We start from the raw sequence: 24,179 nt of genomic DNA, 5'->3' as shown, positions 1-24,179 counted from the left end.
ACACATGGTGTGGGAAGTCCTTCTCTCTATGTGTTGTTTTTATTGATTAATGAATAAAGCTTTATTGTCCAGTGGCTTAGCAGAATAGGATAAGGTGGGAATTCCAAGCAGACAGGGGAGGAGAGAGTAGGTAAAGTCAAAGAGATGCCATGTAGCTGCTACCAAAAGAGAGAGATGCTCAGAAACTTTACCAGTAAACCAAGAGCCTCTTGGAAAAATATAAAATCATAGAAATGGGTCAATTTAAGATTAAAGAGCTAGCAAGAAATATGCATAAGATAATGATAATTTCTGTGTGGTTATTTCAGTCCTGGGTGATTGGGAAATGAATATAGAGCTTCCACCAACACACAGGCATTTAAACAGCTGAACTAGAGATTATGGTTGCTAAACTCTGAAGTTCTCAACAGACTATGATCAAGTATCTTTGATCAGGTTCATTATTTTGTGTCTTGTACCTAGTTAAAAAAATGTCACCTGCAGATGCTGAAAGGTTGTGTGTATGCATTGTCGTGAGTACAGTAAAATGGTTTACATTCAGAGGAATGGCATTCAGAAGAAAAAGCTCACCACATGTTGCCATCTAATTTAAGGGACTGGGAAGCACTTGGCAACTCCTTTATATTTCTGTAAACAAACAAAAAATAGACACAAAAAATAGTTAGAAAATATCAAAGAATTCATGATTTTTCCCTATAGAACACAAAACTAGGTTACATACAATGTATTGTGGGGCACACAGCAGAAGTTTAGGCCATGGCCTCAGGTTACCAGAGTGGAAACATGAACTGTTCTCAAAAATGTATGTGAACACATAGTGTGTGTGTGTGTGTGTGTGTGTGTGTGTGTGTGTGTGTGTGTGTGAGAGAGAGAGAGAGAGAGAGAGAGAGAGAGAGAGAAAGTGTATGTGCATGTATGTGTGTGTGCTCATAGTTCCTTAATATCAGCACATTGACCAGTTTTGTCTCTTCATTGACCACAGCTTACTGCAAAAAAAAAAGCTTCTGTGATTAAGAAACACACATTTACTGGAAATAGAAGGACTTACCAAGTTCAGCAATAAAGATTAAATGTTTTCTATCTTTTGACCAGCAGGCTACGGTGGGACTAAAAGTTATCTGGTGAGACCAGAAGGGAGGAGAAAAAGGATGGTGAACAGCCCCTCCCTTCTTCTCTGCCCATGGTGCCCACTGGGAGTCCTCTATAGAAAGAGTTTCTGCAGGTCAGGAGTTGTTGCAAGGAAATGGATATGGGCTAAAAGGGAAAGCTGAGAGATCCCATTAGAAAGAGCTAGGGGGCCCGGTTGTGGTGGCATACACCGGTAGGATTTGCTGAAGGAGGCAGAGGCAGGAGGATCACGAGTTCGAGGCCAGCCTGGGCTACACATTTGGTGCTGGAGAGATGGCTCAGAGGCCCTGAGTTCAGTTCCCAAAAACTACATGATGGCTCACAGCCATCTGTAATGAGATCTGGTGCCCTCTTCTGGCAAGCTAGGGGAGCCCTCTATATGATATCCTTGAGAAATAATAAAAAAAATACAGCATATGAAAGTCTCAGAGAATAATACTATTAAATAAACAAATGATTAATAATTTTAAATTGCTATGTAGCAACTATACAAATTGACATATTTAAATTTTGCAATATATTCTTATTAAAGAAATACAACTCCTATGAAACCTTGAATTTCCTAGATTCCTAGGAAAATAAAAAATAAAACTTCTGCAGCATTCCATCCCAAATCACAGCAACAATGGAATTGTTGGATTCAAGAAAGGACAATGAGGTGTTATTGTTGCTATGGGTTAGAAAGAAAACTCCAGGATATGCTTGCTTTGATCCACAGATCAAAATACTTCACACTCTGAAACAAGTTGAGTAAATGCCTCTCAAAATGAGGGGGTAAAATTATTAGCCTTATTGGTTTCTTCTAAAATTTTATCTTGTTCATGTGTGTGTGTGTGTGTGTTATGTGTGTCAGTGTGCATGCTCATGCCAATGCATGCATGTAGAGGTGAGAGGACAGCTTCTGATAACTGACTCTCTCCTTCCATTCTGTGGATCACTGGAAACAACCTCAAGTCATCAGGCTGGGGACAAAAGCACCTTTAACCCCCATCATGGGGGGTCCTGTGTGTTACTTCTTTTGGGTTTTTATATATGAGTTACTTTTTACTTATTTTATATAATTTTTTCTACTGACTTTTCTACTGATGTTGATGAAAGGGTACTAGTTTTTTCTGTTTATAACTGTATTTTATATCTAGTTTGTTCATATGTTATGGTTGTTTCTGCTACTTGTTTCCTTCTTTCTGAGAGGTCCTAGGGACAGATCCCAGGCCCTGAACATTTGTTACTAAATATACTCTCAACCCTGTTCTGAATAATCATACCTCAATCCAGCTACGATATAGCACTGACTGAACTTAAAAAATACTTCAAACCTTAAGAATAAGGCAGATAAAAACAGCCAGTCATCAGCTCTTCCCCCAAAACAGGCACAAACAGGGAAGAGCTGAAAACCCATGCTCCATTTTACCTCCTCTGTGACAATAGTGAGTACAAAATTTCTATTTACACCACATCGACAAGTGTCCTCAGCATTGGTAACCCTGTAACTTCTCAGACCACATATTTCTGATAGTCCAGAGAAGTAAACACAGAACACATATCTGTGTGCACACCCACCCTTGTTATAACCTACAGAGGAATCGGGTCACATGGGCAAAAGCATAACTGCACTGTCCCAAAGCCACTGCTCATTGCTGAAGAAGCCATAAAGAAACTACTCCAAGAATTCATTTGGAATGATATTCAACACTACACACAAATTGATCTCCCTGGGCATTCCACGGGAAGGCTACTCCCCAAGAATGACCTTACAGATGCACAAAGCTCAACAGATAAACACAAGGAATTTTAAAAGCAGGCAACATGGCTTCTTCAAAAGTTAAAAGAACTCTAAAAATGAACTCCAAAAATATGAAATTAGATTAGATGCCTGATAAATAATTCAAAAAAAGATTCTTTAACAATAATTTCAAAAACAATATTAAATAATCAGCTGATTGAGTTAGAGAAGACAACAAAGAATATAAAAGAGCAATTCAGTTAAAGACATGAAGATTCTGGGGAAAAATAGAAATCTAAATGAAAAGTTCAGTAAATTAAATGTTAAAATAACTCAGTGAATAATCTCACAAAGTAAAAGCAAAAGTGGACTTGATAATACTGACAAATTAGAACATTTAAACATTTAAAAAGATCTTCCCGCCATCCTTATCTCCCTGGCTACTCCAAAGGGGCGGCTTCCCCCAGCTAAACCCTCTCCCCTCCTACCCCATCCCGGCTTTCTGCCTGTAACCCCTACCCTTCCTCTCTCCCTTTTTCGGGGCTTAAAATCCTCCAACTCAGCCTGGGTGGGTGCCGCGGCCAGGATGGGGGGGGTGAGTACAAACGGGAGGGAGTTCCTTTGTTTTAAAAGCCTGCCTGCAGCAAGGTAAGACTGCAGGCAGGGAGACTTCTGACCAGCGAGTGACACGGATCAGGTAGCAGAAGATACAATGGAGGGGTAAGTGTATTCCTGACTGCCACACAAGTCCGGTAAGGGAACACACAATCTTCCCGCCATCCTTATCTCCCTGGCTATTCCAAAGGGGTGGCTTCTCCCAGCTAAACCCTCTCCCCTCCTACCCCATCCCGGCTTTCTGCCTGGAACCCCTACTCTTCCTCTCTCCCTTTTTCGGGGCTTAAAATCCTTCAACTCAGCCTGAGTGGGTGCTGCCGGGACAGGGCGGTGAGTGCAAATGGGAGGAAGTTCCTTTGTTTTAATAGCCTGCCCGCAGCAAGGTAGGACTGCAGGTAAAGTGATTCCTGGATAGCAAGGGGCACTAATCCGGTAGCAGAAGACCCAGGAGAGGGAAGAGCCATTGGAGAGCATCTGAAGGAAGAGATAGGCAGGCGCCAAGGCAAGAATTCCTCCAAATATCTGAAAAACAACATGAAAACACCAGATCCCAGCGATCTTATGACAGAAGGACTTAAACACACTATTCCAGAAGAAGTGGGAAACAGTGTCATTATGAAAGCAATAGAGTCTCTTAAACAGGGTATGAATAACTCACTTAAAGAAATAGAAGAGAAATATAACAAAAAGATGGAAGAAATGAGTAAAAAAATGGAAGACAAATATAACAAAAAAGTTTGAAGAAATGAGTAAATTCGTAAATGAAACCCTGGGAAACCAAGAAAAAACAATCAAACAGGTAATGGAATCAGTTCAAGAATTGAAAACTGAAATGGAGTCAATGAAGAAAACACAAACCAAGGGCTGGATGGATATGGAAAATCTAGGTAAACAAACAGAGACTTCAGGAACAAGCATAACCAATAGGATACAAGAGATGGAAAAACGAATCTCAGATTATGAAGACACCATAGAGAAAATAAACGCTCTGACCAAAGAAAACAGCAAATCCAACAAATTCTCATCACAAAACATTCAGGAAATATGGGACATAATAAAAAAAACCAAATCTACGAAGAATAGGGATTGAAGAAGGAGAAGAACTGCAGATCAAAGGCTCAGAAAATATATTCAACAAAATTATAGAAGAAAACTTTCCCAACCTAAAGAACGATATTCCTATGAAGGTTCAAGAAGCATACAGAACACCGAATAGAATGGATCAGAAAAAAATATCCCCTCGCCATATAATAATCAAAACACAAAGCATTCAGATTAAAGAAAGGATATTAAGAGCTGCAAAGGATAAAGGTCAAGTAACTTATAAAGGTAAACCTATCAGACTTACACCAGACTTTTCTATGGAAACCATGAAAGCCAGAAGGTCCTGGATAGAGGTACTGCAGAAACTAAGAAACCATGGATGCAAGCCCATACTACTATATCCAGCCAAGCTATTGTTCACTATCAACGGAGAAAACAAAATATTCCAGGATAAAAACAAATTTAAACAATACGTAGCTACTAATCAAGCCTTACAGAGAATATTAGAAGGAAAATCACAACCCAAGGAATCCAACATTCCCAACACTGCCTACAATAACTCAGACATCTAGTGACCCTTTACAAGCACAACTCATAGAAGGAAAACACATACACTCTACTACCCAAAAAAATGACCGGAGTCAACAACCACTGGTCATTAATATCTCTTAATATCAATGGACTCAATTCACCTATAAAAAGGCACAGACTTAGAGATTGGATACGAAAACAGGATCCAACATTCTGCTGTATATAAGAAACACACCTCAACCACAAAGACAGACACCTACTCAGAGTAAAGGGCTGGGAAAAGGCTTTCCAGGCAAATGGACCTAAGAAACAAGCAGGTGTAGCCATTCTAATATCTAACAAAATCGACTTCAAACTAAAATCAATCAGGAGAGATGGAGATGGACATTTCATACTCATAACAGGAAAAGATCATCAGGAAGAAGTCTCAATCCTGAATATCTATGCCCCTAATATAAAGGCACCCACATATGTAAAAGAAACTCTTCTAGAACTCAAGGCAATCATCAAACCACTACTACACACTAAGAGTAGGAGACTTCAACACTACTTTCTCACCAATGGACAGGTCAATCAGACAGAAACCTAACAGAGAAATAAGAGAATTATTGGGGGTATTGAATCAAATGGACTTAACAGACATTTATAGAACACTCCACCCAAATAGGAAAGATTATACCTTCTTCTCTGCAGCTCATGGACCCTTCTCGAAAATTGACCACATACTCGGTAACAAAGCAAACTTCCACAGATACAAAAAAATATTAGTAACCACCTGTGTCTTGTTAGATCACCATGGATTAAAATTAGAATTCAACAACAATGCTACCCCCAGGAAGCCAACAAATTCATGGAAGTTGAACAGTCAACTACTAAATTACCCCTGGGTCAAGAAAGAAATAAAGAAAGAAATTAAAGTCTTCCTTGAATTTAATGAAAACAAAGACACAACATATTCAAACCTATGGGACACTATGAAAGCAGTGCTAAGAGGAAAGTTCATAGCACTAAGTGCCCAATTAAAGAAAACGGAGAAAGCACACATTGGAGACTTAACAGCACACTTGAAAGCTCTAGAAAAAAAAGAAGCTGAGTCACCCAGGAGGAATAGAAGACTGGAAATAATCAAACTGGGGGCTGAAATCAACAAAATAGAAACACAGAAAACAATCCAAATAATCAATGAATCAAAAAGCTGGTTCTTGGAGAAAATCAACAAGACTGACAAACCCCTATCCAAATTATCAAACGGCAGAGAGAGAACATGCAAATTAATAAGATCAGAAATGAAAAGGGGGACATAACCACAGACACAGAGGAAATTCAGAGAATCATTAGATCTTACTACGAAAAGTTATATGCCACAAAGTTGGAAAATGTAAAAGAAATGGACATTTTTTTAGATAAGTACCATATACCAAAGTTGAACCAAGAACAGATGAACAATCTAAATAGACCTGTTAGTCGCGAAGAATTGGAAGCTATTATCAAAAATCTCCCTACCAAAAAAAGTCCAGGACCAGATGGTTTCAATGCAGAATTCTACCAGAACTTCCAGGAAGAGCTAATACCTATACTCCTTAATGTACTCCACAATATAGAAACAGAAGAGTCATTGCCAAACTCCTTTTATGAAGCTACAGTTACCCTAATACCAAAACCACACAAAGACACCACCAAAAAAAAAATTACAGGCCAATCTCACTCATGAACATTGACACGAAAATTCTCAATAAAATACTGGCAAACCAAATCCAAGAACACATTAGAAAAATTATCCATTATGATCAAGTAGGCTTCATCCCAGAGATGCAGGGCTGGTTCAACATACACAAATCTATCAATGTAATCCATCATATAAATAAACTGAAAGAAAAAAACCATATGATCTTTTCATTGGATGTTGAAAAAGCATTTGACAAAATTCAACACCCATTTATGATAAAGGTGTTGGAGAGACTGGGGATACAAGGATCATACCTAAATATAATAAAAGCAATATACAGCAAGCCGACAGCTAACATCAAATTGAATGGAGAGAAACTCAAAGCCTTTCCACTAAAATCAGGAACACGACAAAGCTGTCCACTCTCTCCATACCTCTTCAATATAGTGCTTAAAGTTCTAGCAATAGCAATAAGACAACATAAGCAGATCAAGGGGATTCAAATTGGAAAGGATGAAATTAAACTTTAGTTACTTGCAGACGATATCTTAGTGTACATAAGTGACCCCAAAAACTCTACCAAAGAACTCCTACAGCTGATAAACACCTTTAGTAATGTGGCAGGATACAAGATCAGCTCCAAAAAATCGGTTGCCCTCCTATACTCAAAGGATAAAGAAGCAGAGAGGGAAATCAGAGAAACATCACCTTTCATGATAGCCACAAATAACATAACATATCTTGGGGTTACTCTAACCAAGGAAGTGAAAGACCTATTTGACAAGAACTTTAAGTCTTTGAAGAAAGAAATTGAGGAGGATACCAGAAAGTGGAAAGACCTCCCCTGCTCTTGGATTGGGAGAATCAACATAGTAAAAATGGCAATTCTACCAAAAGCAATCTATAGATTCAATGCAATCCCCCATCAAAATCCCATCAAAATTCTTCACAGACCTTGAGAGAACAATAATCAAATTTATATGGCAAAACAAAAAACCCAGGATAGCCAAAACAATCTTATACAATAAAGGAACTTGTGGAGGCATTACCATCCCTGACTTCAAACTCTATTACAGAGCTACAGTATTGAAAACAGCTTGGTATTGGCATAAGAACAGAGAAGTCGACCTATGGAATCGAATAGAAGAACCGGATATTAACCCACAAACCTATGAGCACCTAATTTTCGACAAGGGAGCTAAAGGTATTCAATGGAAGAAGGAAAGTATCTTTAATAAATGGTGCTGGCATAACTGGATTTCAACCTCTAGACGAATGAAAGTAGATCTATATCTATCACCATGCACAAAACTCAAGTCCAAATGGATTAAAGACCTCAATGTTAATCTGACCACATTGAACCTGAGAGAAGAGAAAGTGGGAAGTAGTCTACAAGACATGGGCAGGAGACCACTTCCTAGTTAGAACCCTTGTAGCACAGACAATAAGAGCAACAATGAATAAATGGGACCTCCTGAAACTAAGAAGCTTCTGTAAAGCAAAGGACACTATCAGTAAGACAAAAAGGCTGCCTTCTAACTGGGAGAAGATCTTCACCAACCCCTTATCAGACAAAGGTCTGACCTCCAAAATATACAAAGAACTCAAGAAACTAGATACTAAAACTCTAAATAACCCAATTAAAAAATGGGGTACTGAACTGAACAGAGAATTCACAACAGATGAACTTCGAATGACCAGAAGACACTTAAGGTCATGCTCAACCTCCTTAGCGATCAGGGAAATGCAAATCAAAACCACTTTGAGATACCATCTTACACCTGTCAGAATAGCTAAACTCAAAAACATCAATGATAGCCTATGCTGGAGAGGATGTGGAGTGAGGGGAACACTCATCCATTGTTGGTGGGAATGCAAACTTGTGCAGCCACTGTGGAAATCAGTGTGGCGGTTTCTCAGGAAACTGGGAGTCAACCTCCCTCAGGACCCAGCAATTCCGCTCTTGGGAATATACCCAAGAGATGCCCTATCATACTACAAAAGTATTTGTTCAACTATGTTCATAGCTGCACTATTTGTAATAGCCAGAACATGGAAACAACCTAGGTGCCCCTCAGTAGAAAAATGGTTAAAAAAGGTGTGGAACATATACACATTAGAGTTTTACTCAGCGGTAAAAAACAATGACATCTTGAATTTTGCGTGCAAATGGATGGACATAGAAAATGCTTTACTGAGTGAGGTAAACCAGACCCAAAAAGAGGAATATGGTATGTATTCACTCATAAGTGGATTCTAGCCATAATTAAAGGTCTCTGAGTCTATTATTCGTGATCCTAGAGAAGCTAAATAAGGTGAACCTGAAGAAAATCATGTAGTTATCCTCCTGGAGATTGGAAATAGACAAGAGTCCCAGGTAACCTCGGGTGCATGGCGGGGGTGGGAGGGTTGTTGGTAGGGGAGAGGGTTAGAGAGAAGGGAGTAGGGGAGGAATGGGGAAAGCTTGGTGGACTGGGATGGGGGGAGGGAGGAAGGATAGATATGGGATCAGGGAAGAATATATCTCAACTAAGGGAGTCAGTTTAGGGTTTACAAGAGACTTGATTATAAATGGGATCCCAGGTCCAAGGAGAGATCCCCAGATTGTTCTCTGGACAGAGGAGAGGGTGCCTGAACCGGCCTTGGCCTATAACCATACTGATGAATATTTTGCTTATCACCATAGAACTTTCATCTGGCGATGGATGGAGATAGAGACAGAGACCCACTTTGGAACACTGGACTTAACTCCCTAGGTCCAAACGAGAAGCAGAAGGAAAGAGAATGTGAACAAAGAAGGCAAGACCAGAGGGAACCTTCATCCGACGATGGATGGAGATACAGACGGAGACCCACATTGGAGCACTGAACTGAGCCCCCCAAGGTCCAAATGAGGAGCAGAAGGACGAAGAAAATGAAAAAGGAACTCAGGACCGCGAGGGGTCCGATCACCCACTGATACAAGGGGACTGATCTAATGAGAGTTCACCAAGGCCAGTTGGACTGGGACTGAATGAGCACGTGATCCAACCAGATTCTCTGATGTGGCCGGATTCTCTGAATGTGGCTGGCCCGGAGTCTTTCTGAAAAGCCATTGACAATGACACTGGGACTTGTTTCCTCTGCGTATACTGGATTTTTGGGATCTAGTCTGTTTGTATACTCACCTTCCTGGACCTGGAGGGAGGGGGGAGGAACTTGAACTTCCCACAGGGCAGGAAACCCTGACTGCTCTTAGGGATGGAGAGGGAGGAGGAGGGGGAGTGGGGGGAGTGGGAGGGCGTTGGGAGGAGGGGCGGAAATGGAAACTTTTTATAATTTAATAAATTTCAGACAGTTGAAAAAACATTTAAAAATTAAAAATTGTATTTTAAAAGGAGTGAACAGAAAGTTCAAGATCTCTGGGACACCATTAAATGACTAAATGAATATTAGGGATAGATAACAGATAGGAATGGAAATACTAGCTTGTGGCTCAGTGATAAAGTACTTACCTAGCATGTACAAGGCCCTGAGTTAGAGTCTCGGCATTTAAAAACAAATAAGAGGGCTCTGAAGGACAAACACGGTTCCACCCTAGGTCTCTAAACCTTAGGTGGGAAGAATTTACTCATGAACAAGTTGGGCACTATTATGGTGAGTGAGTACAGGATGGCAAAATGGGACAGAGAGAAGCAGGATGATTCAAATCTGAAGAGGTGAGGGTAGTGAGGGACGGGCTGAGGTAGATGCCCTGCTTGTCACCCAGCAGTTATATCTGAGTCTGGACTGTTATGAAGGCCGTGATTTGGTCCATGGCTCTGATGCAGCTCTGGGGGTTTATGGTGATATCCACATCTCCTTTTACCACCAAGAGTCACTACCTATGACCAAGTTTATATTAAAGGGATGTGCCACCACAGGGACCATGCCAATCACCCAGGACCATGGTGATTTCCAGTCCAAACTGTTGCCAGCAGCCATGTCATCTGTGGTTCTGTGGGATCTGGGCTCTGAGATGGTGTCCATGGTTCCTGTTGCCACTGAGGGCCATGCAGAAGCCTGAAGTTCAGGCCAACACCTGACACCATGTTAGTGTTAGAGGTTCAAAGTTCTTCCAGGGCCATACAAACCTGAATGGCCCAAGCTGCCACCTAGGGCTATTGTGTCATTTGTTCCCAAAATGAGGCTGTGGGCTATGTCTGAGTCTGTGGCCCTGCCACAGACAGGGTCTATGTCACTATCCATAGCTTCTGTTGCCACTGAAGGTTGAGTAGATCCTCAAGATCTGGGCTGTCACCTGGAGTAATGGTCGTGTTTCAGGGCCACACTAACACTGGGGCCATGCCAATCTTGATGATCTGCACTGCCAAGAAGGGCCACAATGACACTTGAGCCCAGGCTGTTCCCAAGGGATCTGGATCCATGGTCCTACTGCAGCCTAAGTCTGTGCTGATGTCCATGGTCTGTTGCCACCAAAGGCCACACTGAAGCCCAGGATCTGGGCCTCCATCTGTGGCCTTTTAGGTGCTCAATGGCTGTGCTGGTTCTGACCCATATAGACCTGGGTGACATGCACAGTCACCTAAGGCCAAGACAATTATATGGGCCTAAGCTGTAACCAAGGCCATGTCTGTGTCTGTAGCCTTGCCACAACCCAGGACCTATACTGATGTCTGAGGCTCCTGTTGCCATTGAAGGCAGTGTAGATGCCAGGGATCTGGGCCCACTCTTGGGACCATGTGGGGATTCAAAGGCCATGCTGTCTTTGGGTCCGTGCTGATCAAAGTGACCTTCAGTGTCAGCTGGGGCCATGGTGACATCTGAGCCCAGACTGCTTCCAAGGACTGCTACAGCTGGGGTCTATATTGATATCCATGACCACAGTGCCACTAAGGGCAGTGAGGTTGTCAAGGGCCCGGGCTGCCACCTAGGGTCGGGTTAGTGTCTGAGGGTTGAGTCTCTGTCAGTACTATTCAGATCTGAGTACCATATACTGATGCCAGGGGCTATGGTGTCCGTGTTGATGTCTGCAATTCCTGTTACCACCAAAAACAGTAAGGATAGGACTGCACAGAGTTGGCCCTGCCCCTCACTGTCTGCAACACTAGAGTGCTGTAGGAACTCCTTCAGCCAGATACCAGCCCACTTGGGCGTGGCCTCATATACTATAAAAGCCTGTGCAAAATGTATACTTGCTCTCTCTTCTGGTTGCTGGATTTGGTTCCTATTCCCCATTCATGCAGAGAACTGTGATCTATGAGTGTACCACTAAATAAATAACCCTTTATTATACTTAATTCTGAGCTAGTGTGGGATTTCTTTTTAGTGTCCATCTTCACCAGAAAGTCCTGCCCCTCAGTACAACACTTGGGCAGTACACTAGAACTGATCCTGTTGGTGAGGGTGTGTGTGAGCCAGGTCTGTGGTTGTAAAAGGAGGAGAGCTTCCCCTGCCCCCTCCCTCATATGCCATTTGGTGGCAAGGATAATGGAAATATACCCTCCACCCCTGCCAACCCTTGCCACCTACAGCAGGCAGGAGAGCCAGCCTGGGGCAAGGGGCATGAGACCAGAAAAGCTGGCCAAGTGCAGCAATCCAGAGAGTAGGTCCTGCACTATTCTTTGGATAAAATAGTAGGGTTGGCCCCGGTGGTGTGAGTACAGGTGAGCTGGACCAAAGGCTATGAGAGAGGAAGAACTGATCTAGCTCCTTGCTGCATGCTGCAGTGGATAAACTAGCCTGGGCAGTGCTGGAGAGCATGCCCTAGTGGTGACAATGAGGAAAATCTGGCAGACTCACCAACTCAGCTACCACCCAGGACCAGAACCAGGACTATGAGACAGCCCACACCAGAATCCACCTCATTTATGAACTGCTAGAGCATGTAAAGGGGCTGTATCTGCAGATACAAAGCTACAGGATCTCCATAACACAAGGCAACAACAGAATAGCCAAGAGGAGTCCCAGTGAGGGCTGGTATCCATATTGTAGCAGAAACCAGAGGTCTCAAACCATCTGAGAGCACTGTTTGCAGCCAGCTGAGACAGTGCTAAGTGATTAAGAGATATACAAACACAGATATATAATTACTTCCTAAATTCATGTTTTCATAAAAGTTTAAATTAGTTACAATTAATCTTGTACTTATAAATTGATTCTTAATATCCTTACATATAAATCAGTAATTCAGAATTTAATGCCCTGTTTCCTACAAATGACACTTCACATGACTGTAATACTATTGAAGTAATACTGGAATATAGTGATTCAAGAATAAAAATAGTTATCTACTACTAAACTCAGAAACAATATGAAAGATCCTTTTCTAGTGCACCTTTAGCATGTTAGCATCCCTCCAGTCCCTTCTAATGACTTGTCCCTCAGTCCTTCCATTCCTCCTTACTTTTATCCACCATGACTGCCTTCTCTGACCCCCAAGTAAGGTACAGTAGCTATACACCTGAGCCTCTTTCAATTCAATTTGATGTTTTGATTTGGGGGCACCTACTACTCACCTTAGTGGCAGAGTTCTGGAAGGTGAGGCACACTTTCAAACCTCATTATCCCCCTCCGTTTTCTACTAGGAGCTCTTCTACCTTCCACTCTCATGTCCTCCTTGTCCCAAGCACAGCCTTCTTCCCTTTCTAGAATAACCCAAGAAAGGGTCACACAGGGTATCTGATAACATCCTAAGAAATCTGACTGCTACATATTAAGAATTACAAACAGGTTACAGCAAATTTCCCATGATGATGAGCTTTATTTATTCTTTACTTACTACTAAAAGAAAGTTGCATATATGTGTTTACAACTCTTAGAAAACCAATTAGTGCTATATGTTCCCAATACGTGTTATAACTCAGATCATCCAAATCAACTCACCCACTGGGACTGCTTTCTGAGGACATAGAATACATGGTGAAAGCATCTGCAGTTCTGCCAAAAAATAAAGAGCACAGGCAACATCAAGCTAAACATTTTACAAGGCAATAATTTTTTCTCCTATCAGATTCCAGGAAACAAAAAGTAAAAAGGAATCACAAGAAATTATAAAAGGCTCAAGAAAGAGGCTTGGAATTCAGAACTGAGGACCCTGAAGCAACCTCCATGTATCATGGGATTGTGCACATTACTGGAAAGAAGATGGGGATTCTAAAGATAATGATGATGGTCTTCCTTTTTATTCTGTTTTGTGTGACTTTCAAGTAACTCTGGATACGCTGTAACAGCAAGCTAGACTTGTAAGCACAGGGATAAGAAGGGGTACCCAAACAAACGCTCATGAGGGGAAAGAGAAAAAGAAAACTCCAAATCAACAAACACCATCATAGCAAGGTTTAATTCTTGGTCACCTTTATTCAGAGATCAAAGATGTTCTGAATCATATTTAAAAGATTTGTAAGGGTAGAATGTGGTGGAACATACAACCAGCAACAGAACAATCAAGACTTCCATCTATCCAAACGCTTGTTTAGGGTGCCTCCACCTCTTAATAAAAATAATCTTTCCTCTGTAGATTATTCCACACACAAAACATATCTTTGGTCAAATTAATAAAACCATGCTGATTGTTTGTCATTCACAAGTATAATTGAGTTTTATTCTTCTTGTCTTCCAGTATATGTTATGCCACAATGTAAATGTGGTGGTACATACCTGTAATCCTAGCTTTTGGGAGATAGAGAGTCAGGAGAACCTTGAGTTAAAAATCAATCTGGTCCAGGTTTGGAAACTCTGTCCAACACACACACTCGCACATACACATTTACACTCACACACATGCACATACACCATTCACATGCACACATTCACACACATTCAAACACACACACACACACACACACACACACACACACATACAAAGTACTATATTGCAAAAATATATTTTTTGAGATTCAAAACATATTCTCATCAAAATTATTTTCTGAGTCACTTGGTGGTGGTACATGCCTTTAATTCCAACACTCAGGGAGGCAGAGGCAGGTGGATCTCTGTAAGTTTGAGAACAGCTTTGTCTACAGAGTGAATTCCAGGACAGTCAGAAAGACACAGAGAAACCCACTCTTGAAAACAAAACAAAATAAAACAAAATATCTCTTATGATAACCTGAGAAATCATACATTCCTGTATTTAGAAAAAATTCCTGAGGTATCATCAATCCTATACTCCAGAAACAAACTAGAAATAACATTATTTTAAGAAATAGCAATAAACGTGACTATAATGGTGCCCTCTTGTAATCCCAGAACTTTGAGGAAGAGACAGGAAGATCCAGAGTTCAAATTTATCTTTAGTTACTTATCTGCATGTAGGTGAGCACCTAAGTTACATGAGATCCTGTTTCAAGGAAGGAAGGAAGGAGGGAGGGAGGGAGGGAGGGAAAGGAGGGAGGGAAAGAAGGAGGGAAGGGAAAAACAAATAACAAATGAGCTCTAAATAAGACACCAAAGACAGTTGTGCCGTTACACCTGTGACACACAGGACAGAAAGACTATCAAAGACAATCTTGCAGGACCCCACAAAGTACCCCAAAGAGAAGGCAAATGCTTTCATGGTCTTACTCTGATTGAAAACCATTAAGGCCTTTTCTTAGAAATCAACAGTGGCTACCCCCGCAGAATTAAAGTAAAGATGACAAGCCTACAAATGAGGGAAGGACCAAAGACGATTGGAAGACCAAAGACTGGAAGACCAAAGACTTGGTCTTCTCTTCTCAGCCCCTTCATCTCCACAGCCTACATGACAATCCCTGAGGAGTGCTGCTTTCCCCAGGTGCTCAAAGGGGATGTCATCGGACCCAAGCAGTTGCTATTTCACAGTGTTTCCAGTTCTGAAACTCTTTGCCCCAGACTCCTTTACCTCTCCTCATGCTAAACTGAAGCAAAGAAAGGCACAGATTCAGTTTTGGCTTTCAATAAGGGTGACGGTGTAGTTCCTTACCTAATCTATAAATCTTCATACTATACTGAGACAATAGCTGCAAAACAGAGATCACCTCAAGGAGACCTTCAGCTCTTCCCCAATCAGCCAACAGATCACAGGAATATGAATTTACAAGTCAACACATATGTATATACACTACTGCATTTGTGTGCACACACAGAGTTATTTTTTAAAGATGTTAGAATAAGTCTTGTAGAACTTTAACACCTGAGATCTATTACAACAACCAGCCTGGCAAGATATGTTCATAAGTACAACACTGGCATGAATGCTGTAGAAGTAACCAACTTATTTCTGATTAAATTCAGGACCTGATCCACAAGAGGAAATTCTGAAACCATAAGTCTGAACAAGAACCCATGTCTGGGGAGCTCATAGATCCCAGGAGTAAACTTAATACCATAATTTTGCTAAATGGACCTAGCATCAAACTGCCTTCTAAATACGTATTTCTGTATCCATAGATTAGTACAGCACTTAATCCTCATCAGAGAAGCTGCTTTGTGTAGTCAATACTGAGATTCAAAACTAGTCAAAGTTCAGATTTTTAAGTTGCAAAAACACTAATGTGCATCTTCACCAACAGTATCAGCATCACTCTGAAAGTTAGTCTGTCTTTTCAAAGCTTCTGTTTTGGTTGTGTTTCAAGAGTCATAACAATATGAAAATTAGTGCTGAGATTTTAAAGCAAGTAGACATTTTACTGCCTTAACTCCTAGTTTTTAATCATCCCACACTTCACAGGCATCTAAAAGTAGACATTAGACATTCTGATTTCCCTGTATTAACGAAAATTTTCAGAGATTCTCTTTTCTATTACTTTCACATATCTGTCTTCACAACATTTTTTCATTATTTTTTCTTTACATCAACTTCTAGATATCATGCAAGACAGTGAACTTCAAGTTTCCAACTGATAAATAGTTCAACTTCACTAAAAACATTATCCCCAGACATACTTCAAATGAACATCCCAGCAAGCTAATAAGGTGTGTTTGGCTCATATTGGAGGGAAGTATTTGCTGAAGTTCTTATAAGGGAACAATTATTTGGGAGATATTAACAGAAAATGACAAAAAAGGATAGTTCTTAGGTGCTTCTCATCCAGCTCACTTAGTATCACAATAATCACATGAGGGCTACAATGTTATTGTTATTATTTTAGGTGTGAGCAAAGGGTCACAGAAAGGTTGAGCCATGTGCCTCTTGTCATGAGTCTGGATGATAGATCTGCAACTCAAATCATCTAAATGAAGGGTTCGCACTATCAGCCACCAGATTTTCCAAACTTTTCAATTGTTAAAGTGGGTCTGAGAAATTTATGGTGTGCATTTTTTGTTGCTAACAAGCACTGTGAATCTCTAAAAAAAGAATTTGAAGGAACTCATAAACCTACTTAACTGCAGAAGTAGTTGGAACAAAGGAAAAGTGGCAGAAACACATTTTGCAAATATTGTATTAATGACATTTCTTAATTTTGCTAAGTAAAAGCCTTTTTACAAACCAATTCTATACTAACAAATAGCTCAAAAGTCTAAGTGAATATATTCTTTTGTTGTTATTTTTCAGTCTGTTTCTAAGGAAAAGACTAGAATTTGACAATTTATGATCTATGTAAGTCACTTTTTACGTTCCAGGGAGGTATCAATCTTAAAACATGGCTCAAGTTCCTTCCTGCCTTACGAAATAAGATTCCTTTTCAAAAACAAAGTCATTTGTAAGCTTCTACCAGTTTTCAATAAGAATCCCAAGAAGGCAAACTATGCAGAGTACACAGACAAATCAGATCAGGAAACAAGATTCTGACTTGCAAAGGGGTCTAGAAGTGTTTTCTTTCATAGGAAGCTTTGAGTGATTAATGAATTTCACAGATGGTTTCAGTTGAGGAAAATACTGGCAGATAATTAAGTGACTCCTTAGATTGAGCACATTGAGGTGACAGACCAGGATACTGAGAAGTTCCTTGAGGCATCAATCTACATGGGTCATGAGACATTCATAAATGATACATAAAAGAGGTTCAGGTACAGTATTGTATGAAGCCTGAAGTAACAATGGGTCAAATTGCCAGGAGGGACACAGTTATGATTTCCCCTGTACGACGGGAATAGTAAGTAAACAAATTACCTTCTAAAGAAGGTGAGACCTGTGAACTATCCTAAACTAACTTGGTTATGACCGACTCTCACAATTCATTTTGGCAGGGAGGAGTAACCACAGTACAAGTTTGGGACAGGTCAAAGTCATTTAACCCTTTATAATCATGATACTAGGCTCTATCAAGTATGTCATAGAACAAAACATTTAACAGACAAGAAAAACAAATAGTGGCCATGATCTCTGAAACATATTTTGATGTTCAAACAGTGCCTTGCATGAAAGTTGTGTTTCAACAGATTTCTAGTATTACAGAGGCAAAAATTCTTACAAGTGATAGGCTGAAGATAAGACCACATAGGGATCAAATCCCAAGTGTCATTCTCAAGGGTATATTATATAATGGACACCTCAGAAATATCTTATATTGCATTCTCACATGAGTGGAATGTTTGAAATATTGTAGCTTTTCATATAATGCCAACATCCATTAATCTCATTAGTAAAAATCCATTTTTTACCTTTAAAGGAATGACAGACATTATTTTAGGAATTAATTGAGATGGATCAACTGGTGCTAAGTGGTAACCATTTCTGTGGAATGGCTTCCTGAATCAAATACTAGCTTACCAGCCCTACATAGGATATCCACCAATATTCCCTAAAGGAAAAACTTAAGGTGAATGGAATATGCTTATTGTCACATTGCCTAAATTGTAGTATTTTAAAGGAAAATTATGAGCCTAGGTTTCTCTAAAGTGTGAATTTGTCAAATTGCATTTCTATTCGATTTACATCTATTAAGAAGGTGCACGTATGTCCCTGACTCTGTTAACCATACTGAGAGCTGTGTTTGGAGAACAGCACATTTGAAAGGTGTCACTTACCTGTTATATCCATAGTGTTCCAACCAGAGATACAAAGGGCTCTTCTTAAATCCCTGCATGATATTATCTTGTGATTAAACTTAATCCACAGCCTAAAAAACAAATGGCATAAATGAATTTTATATTCAATGTGTTAAAAGTACATTTTATATTATTGAAATCAGGATAGAAATCAGTCTTATATATTTATAAATTTTATATACATACATGTTTATATGGAAAGTCTTGAATCTTTAATATTCTTAAATCTGCAGTTTGTACAAATTTGTCATATCTGTGAAACATAAATTATGTTTTCTTTTGATATTTCAATTCCAGACATATAGGAAAGATTTGTTGAATGTTCAACAAAAATTAATATTAGTTTAAATATAAGCTATTTTAGAGATTACACATTTACTACATGGGACAATAAAGTGCAATTAAACCTTCTTTTTTAATCTTTCTTATTCTTGTTGTTTTTTTCACAAGTGTTGTGTTGTAGACAAAGCTGGCCTGCAATCTTCCTTCCTCATTCTCCTGATGTTAGGTTTGTGACACCATGCCTGACTTCAAACCACTTTTAAATCAACAGGGTAATTTACAATATTTCCATCCTGAAATAGTCTAGTCAAAGACTATCCAAGGTCAAAGAGAAGAGAAGAGAGCTATGTTGAATAGGTTAAAAGTGGATTTATGTTATTCCAGAAAACTGCCAGTCATCAGTAAATAGAGATTTTCAAATAATCAGCCAAGTTAATAACAGCATAGTGTCTTCAGAACCATCTAAAATTTAAGACACAAAAATAAATAGATCTGTGAATGGAGAGATAACACAGCAGTTAAGAGCACTGGCTGCTCTTCCAGAGGACCTCAGTTCAATTCCCAGCATCCTCACGGCAGCTAACACATGTCTGTAACTCCAGTCCCATGGATTCAGTGCTGTCACACAGACATGCATGCAGGTAAAACACCAATGAACATAAAAAATAAATATACCAATTTTAGACAATGATGCTGGCTATGATTTGGAGCCAGTAACACAGACATCTATAAAATCTATATCTTCCAGCAGTAACCATCTGCACACAGTGGAAACAGGAATCTAACACCTCTCCTACTGTGTTTGGAGTCTCTTAGATGGGAACCAGGACAAGCCAAAATAAAGCCATATCTCTAGGGGGTCCTCACTTCACTTCCTGCCAATTGTGAGCCCCGTTACTTGAAGGCACTACTTTTGCTGGGGCTTGGAAAGAGCTATACCAGCAATGGGACTAGGCAACAAGGCTGGGCAGAGGAACACAGAAAGTCTAATGTCTTATAACTTAGCCATTCCTCGAACTATATGGAGAAACAGACTTCACTCCAGTTCCCGATGCCATTCTTCTCTCCTGCTACCCTTCAGGGTAACAGCTTTCTTTTTTACATTTCTTTTTCTTATTAATTTTCCCCAAACTAACCTTGTTAAGTCAATTAGATCAGTCAGTTCATGGCCAGGAATAAGGTTAGTGCTATATCTGCCAACCTAATGGTTCTGTCCAGGATAGAGGTTCTGCATGTCCTTCAAGGAAGGAAGAGGCTTGTTGGTTCTCTCTCCTCAGCGGGGCTAAGACAAACCTTCATGCTTAAGTACTCCTAACAACTTCAGTAAACCCTCTCTTCTCCCCAGGCTCACACACCAGAACTTCCCCCCCTAAAACTTTCACTTTTCAAATTCTTTTAGTGAAAAGGAGAGTGAGATAATAAAACAAACTCGAGAAAGTGGGATAGAATATCCTTGCTTAGACCCTCAATGTCTTTTTATCTGTTTCTAAGAAACAAGCCAATATGCAAATAGAATTCCATGCCATGGCAACCCAAAGACAAAGATTCTGGCTGTCTTGAGATTGCTGTGAACTGGGAAATAAAATGAGCTTGATTCCATATAGCTGGAAATTAGGAACAGATGCTATTCCCTTTAAAGAGCACAGGCAAAGGGGTTAAGAACTTATGGAGAACGAAGATCACAGGACTATATCTCAGAGCAGCGATCATCTGGCTTATATTTTTCCTTTCAAATCTAACAGAGAGGATGTTTCTTCTTGTGGTGGTTTGAAAGAGAATGGTCCCTAAGACTCATATACTTGAATACTTGGTCCCAATTGGTGGAACTGTTTGGTAAGGATTAAAAGGTATGGCCTTGCTGGGGGAAATGTGTTACTGGAGGTGGGCTTTGAGACTTCAAAGACTTTCCTCATTTCCAGTATTCTCTCTCTGCCTTGTGATTGTTGATGAAGATGTAAGCTCTCAGCTATTCCTACTGTCATACCTTTGCTTTGTCATCATGGACTCAAACTCTCTGACACCATAAGGTCTGTATTATAAGCTTTTTTAAAGTTGCTTCTGACATCCAGCTTCAATGGATCAGAAAAACTGGAGAAGAGGTACGGAGTTGGCACTACTGAACACACAGGAGACTGATCTGAAAGGCAAAGCCTAGGTCTTTATTTTATTTTTCTCTTTGTTCTTTTTCTCTTATGACTCTATTTTTTCTTATTCCTTTTATACTACCTAAGACAAAAGTCTCTATGTAAGAAAAGATTACCTTACAACCACAAGTTACATATTTTCAAAAAAAATTAAAAATTCTTTACACAGAAAATAATCACCTTATGATCAGAAGTTACATGTTATTCTTAGAAGTCCACAAGTAGTTAAACACTTTTCTTTGTATAATTTGTATTAATTTTCCCATTAACATCTTCACCCACCAAATGACTCTTTTATTGTTGATTAACACAGTTTTAAGCAAGTCAAGTATATCTCAGCCAGTTTCTTGTTTCAGTGTTGCAGATTCCTATCCTATTTTTACTCTACAAAACTTTAAACAAGTGGTCTAGCTAATCATCTATATTTTTTTCTTTTTTCTTTACACACAATAGGGTCACCTAATTTCCTTTCACAACTTTATTTTTTCATGGTGCACACCAAAACCTAATCTTGGGAATAGGGACATAATGGCTTTCTTTGAGCATCATCCTGTTTTCCCCCTAGAGGCAGAAATCATGGGTCTATAGTGCATGAAGCTTCCTGGTTCATATTTTACAACCTCGGCAAATCTCACCAACCTCACATTGGACAGTGAGCTGATCTCCAAAAAAAATATACAAAACTAAGAAATTTGTCATCAAAAGAACAAATAATCCAACAAAAAATGGAGTCTAGAACTAAACAGAGAACTCTCAACAGCTGAATCTAAAATGGCTGAAAGTCACTTAAGCAAATGCTAAAAATTTTTAGCCATCAGAGATATGCAAATCAAAACAACTCTGAGAGTCTATCTTGCACCTGCAAAATGGTCAAGATCAAAAACACTGATGACAACTTATGCTGGAGAGGTTGTAGGGTAAAGGGAACGTTCCTCCATTGCTGGTGGAAGTGCAAACTGGTACATTGGATATCAGTATGGTGATTTCCCAGAAAATTAGGAAACAACCTACCTCAAGAACCAGCAATATCACTTTTGGGTATATACCTAAAGGATGTTCAATTGTGCCACAAGGGCATGTGCTCAACCATGTTCACAACAGCATTGCTTGTCATATCCAGAACCTGAAAACAACCTAAATGCCCCTCAACTGAAAATGGATAAGAAAAATGTAGTACATTTACACAATGAGGTAATACACAGCAGAAAAAAGGATGTCATCTTGAAATTTGTGGGCAAATGGATGGATCTAGAAAACATCATATTGAGTGAGGTACCCAGTCTAGAAAGACAAATATCATATGTACTTACTCATACGTGGCTTTTAGACATAAAACAGAGAGAAACCAGCCTACAGTTCATAACCCCAGAGAACCTAGACAACAACGAGAACCCTAAGAGAGACATACATGGATCTAATCTACATGAGAAGTAGAAAAAGACAAGATCTCCTAAGTAAATTAGGAGCATGGGGACCAGGAGAGAGGGTAGAAGGGAAGGGGAGAGGAAGGGAGGGGAATGGAGAAAAAATATATAACTCAATAAAAACAACAAATATTTTTTAAAAGTTTGCTTTGTCAGGTGACGGTTGCATATGCCTTTAATCCCAGTACTCAGGATGCAGAAGCAGATGGATCTCTGTGCTTTCAAGGCCACCCAGGAATACAGAGTAAGTAAAAAGGTCAGGCTCCAAAGCTACACAGAGAAACTCTGTCTCAAAAAACAAGAAACAAATTGAAAATAAACTGATTATGTTTTTTAAAAAAGGTAGCATTGTGTCTTTAGATAAGGGTTATTTCAAAGTTTATGTGTTGTTGAGTAGAGTGTATATTTTTTGGTGTTCGGTGGACTATCATATAGATATCTCTTAGGTCCACTTGATGATGTAAGATGTCACTTAGTTCTAAGGTTCCTCTCTTTATATTTTGTCCCAATGACCTGTCTATTGGAGAGATGGAAGTGTTGAAATCGCCTACATTGGGTGCCTCAGAGTGGTGCATCTAAGTTTTAGTATTGTGATGTTCTCCTGATTAACTGATGCCTTGATTAGTGCGCTTCTTTGTCTCTTCTGGTTACTTTTACTTTGAAGTCTCTTTTGTCAGGTGTTAGGATGGCAATGTCTGCCTGCTACCTCCTTTGCTTGGAATGCTTTCTTCTGTCCTTTTACTATAAGTGGTCCTGTCTATCTTTAAAGCTGAGTTTCTTGTAGACAACAGATTGGATTTTGTTCCTTGATCTATTCAGTCAGTCTGTGTCACTTAGATTTAGAGTCAGTCCATTATTATTTAGAGTTATTAAAAGGTGCATGTGTAGATTGTAGTCATTTTGACTGTTTTTTGAAATTCCAACAAAGACAGGGGAAGAAAGTTCACAAGGCCCCTACCTTTAGATGAAGAGCAACAAGCAATTAACATCCGCCTAGAGAAGAAGAATTAGTCTTTCCCAAGGATGAGCCCCCTGATTGTTTATTCAATGTCAAATGGTCACCCCTAAAAACATATGGGCATGCAACACAGAATGGACTAAACAGGACACACTTTTATATTCTTTTATACATACGTACATACACACACACACGTGTGTGTGTGTGTGTGTGTGTGTGTGTGTGTATAGAAAACGATGATTTAAAAAGAGGAGGCAAAGAATTGGAGGATGGAGGACAGACACAGGAGGGGTATGAGGGAGGAAATGGAGATAAATGGTGTAATTGTATTTTAATTAAACTTAAAAAGCTAACGTTGAAGACTTACATTTAATTTTTTCTGTAACACTGGCTTTAAATTCTATGGGCACTTACATCAGTGATGGTGCATATATAATTATGAGTTTATTGCTGAGGACTTTGATGATCACATCATTATCAAAGTTATAAAAAACATTCATGCCAATTCTTGTCTTATAAAACTATTCTTATTTCTACAATTACTTTTTAAAACAAGGCACTAAGGAACACATACATAGTTCAGAGGTGCTGCCTACTGCATATGACAGTTGATTTTTTAAATATATATATTTTTAGTTTTAATTTAATTTTATGTGGATGGATGTTTTACCTGTATGTACGTGCATGCACTGTGTGTTTACCTGGTACTAGTGGAGGCCAGAGCGGGTGCTAG

The 24,179-nt window shown here is 39.6% G+C and overlaps 1 protein-coding gene across 2 annotated transcripts in view; it reads right to left on the bottom strand.

Moving 5' to 3' along the window:
• The window catches only part of LOC125404339 (phosphatidylinositol 3,4,5-trisphosphate 3-phosphatase TPTE2-like), a 122,647-nt gene extending 101,593 nt beyond the window's left edge, over positions 1-21,054 (bottom strand). The window contains exons 1-4 of one of the 2 annotated variants that reach the window (XM_048440154.3): positions 20,905-21,054; positions 18,618-18,709; positions 13,572-13,625; positions 571-627 (exon numbers count right to left, since the gene is read on the bottom strand). In XM_048440154.3, coding sequence (XP_048296111.3) covers positions 571-627; positions 13,572-13,625; positions 18,618-18,676 — 170 coding nt within the window. In that variant the 5' untranslated portion in view covers positions 18,677-18,709; positions 20,905-21,054. Of the gene's footprint in view, positions 1-570; positions 628-13,571; positions 13,626-18,617; positions 18,710-20,056; positions 20,371-20,904 lie in introns of those variants that run through there. The other variant, XM_048440155.3, reaches the window with a different exon arrangement.
• Between the last annotated feature and the right edge of the window lie 3,125 nt (positions 21,055-24,179).

The sequence above is a fragment of the Myodes glareolus genome, chromosome 6 (assembly GCF_982192425.1).
Source record: "Myodes glareolus chromosome 6, mMyoGla1.1, whole genome shotgun sequence".
Taxonomy (NCBI): Eukaryota; Metazoa; Chordata; class Mammalia; order Rodentia; family Cricetidae; genus Myodes; species Myodes glareolus.
The sequence above is the reverse complement of the archived record's forward strand: the minus strand, read 5'-3'. Positions and strand labels throughout refer to the sequence as shown.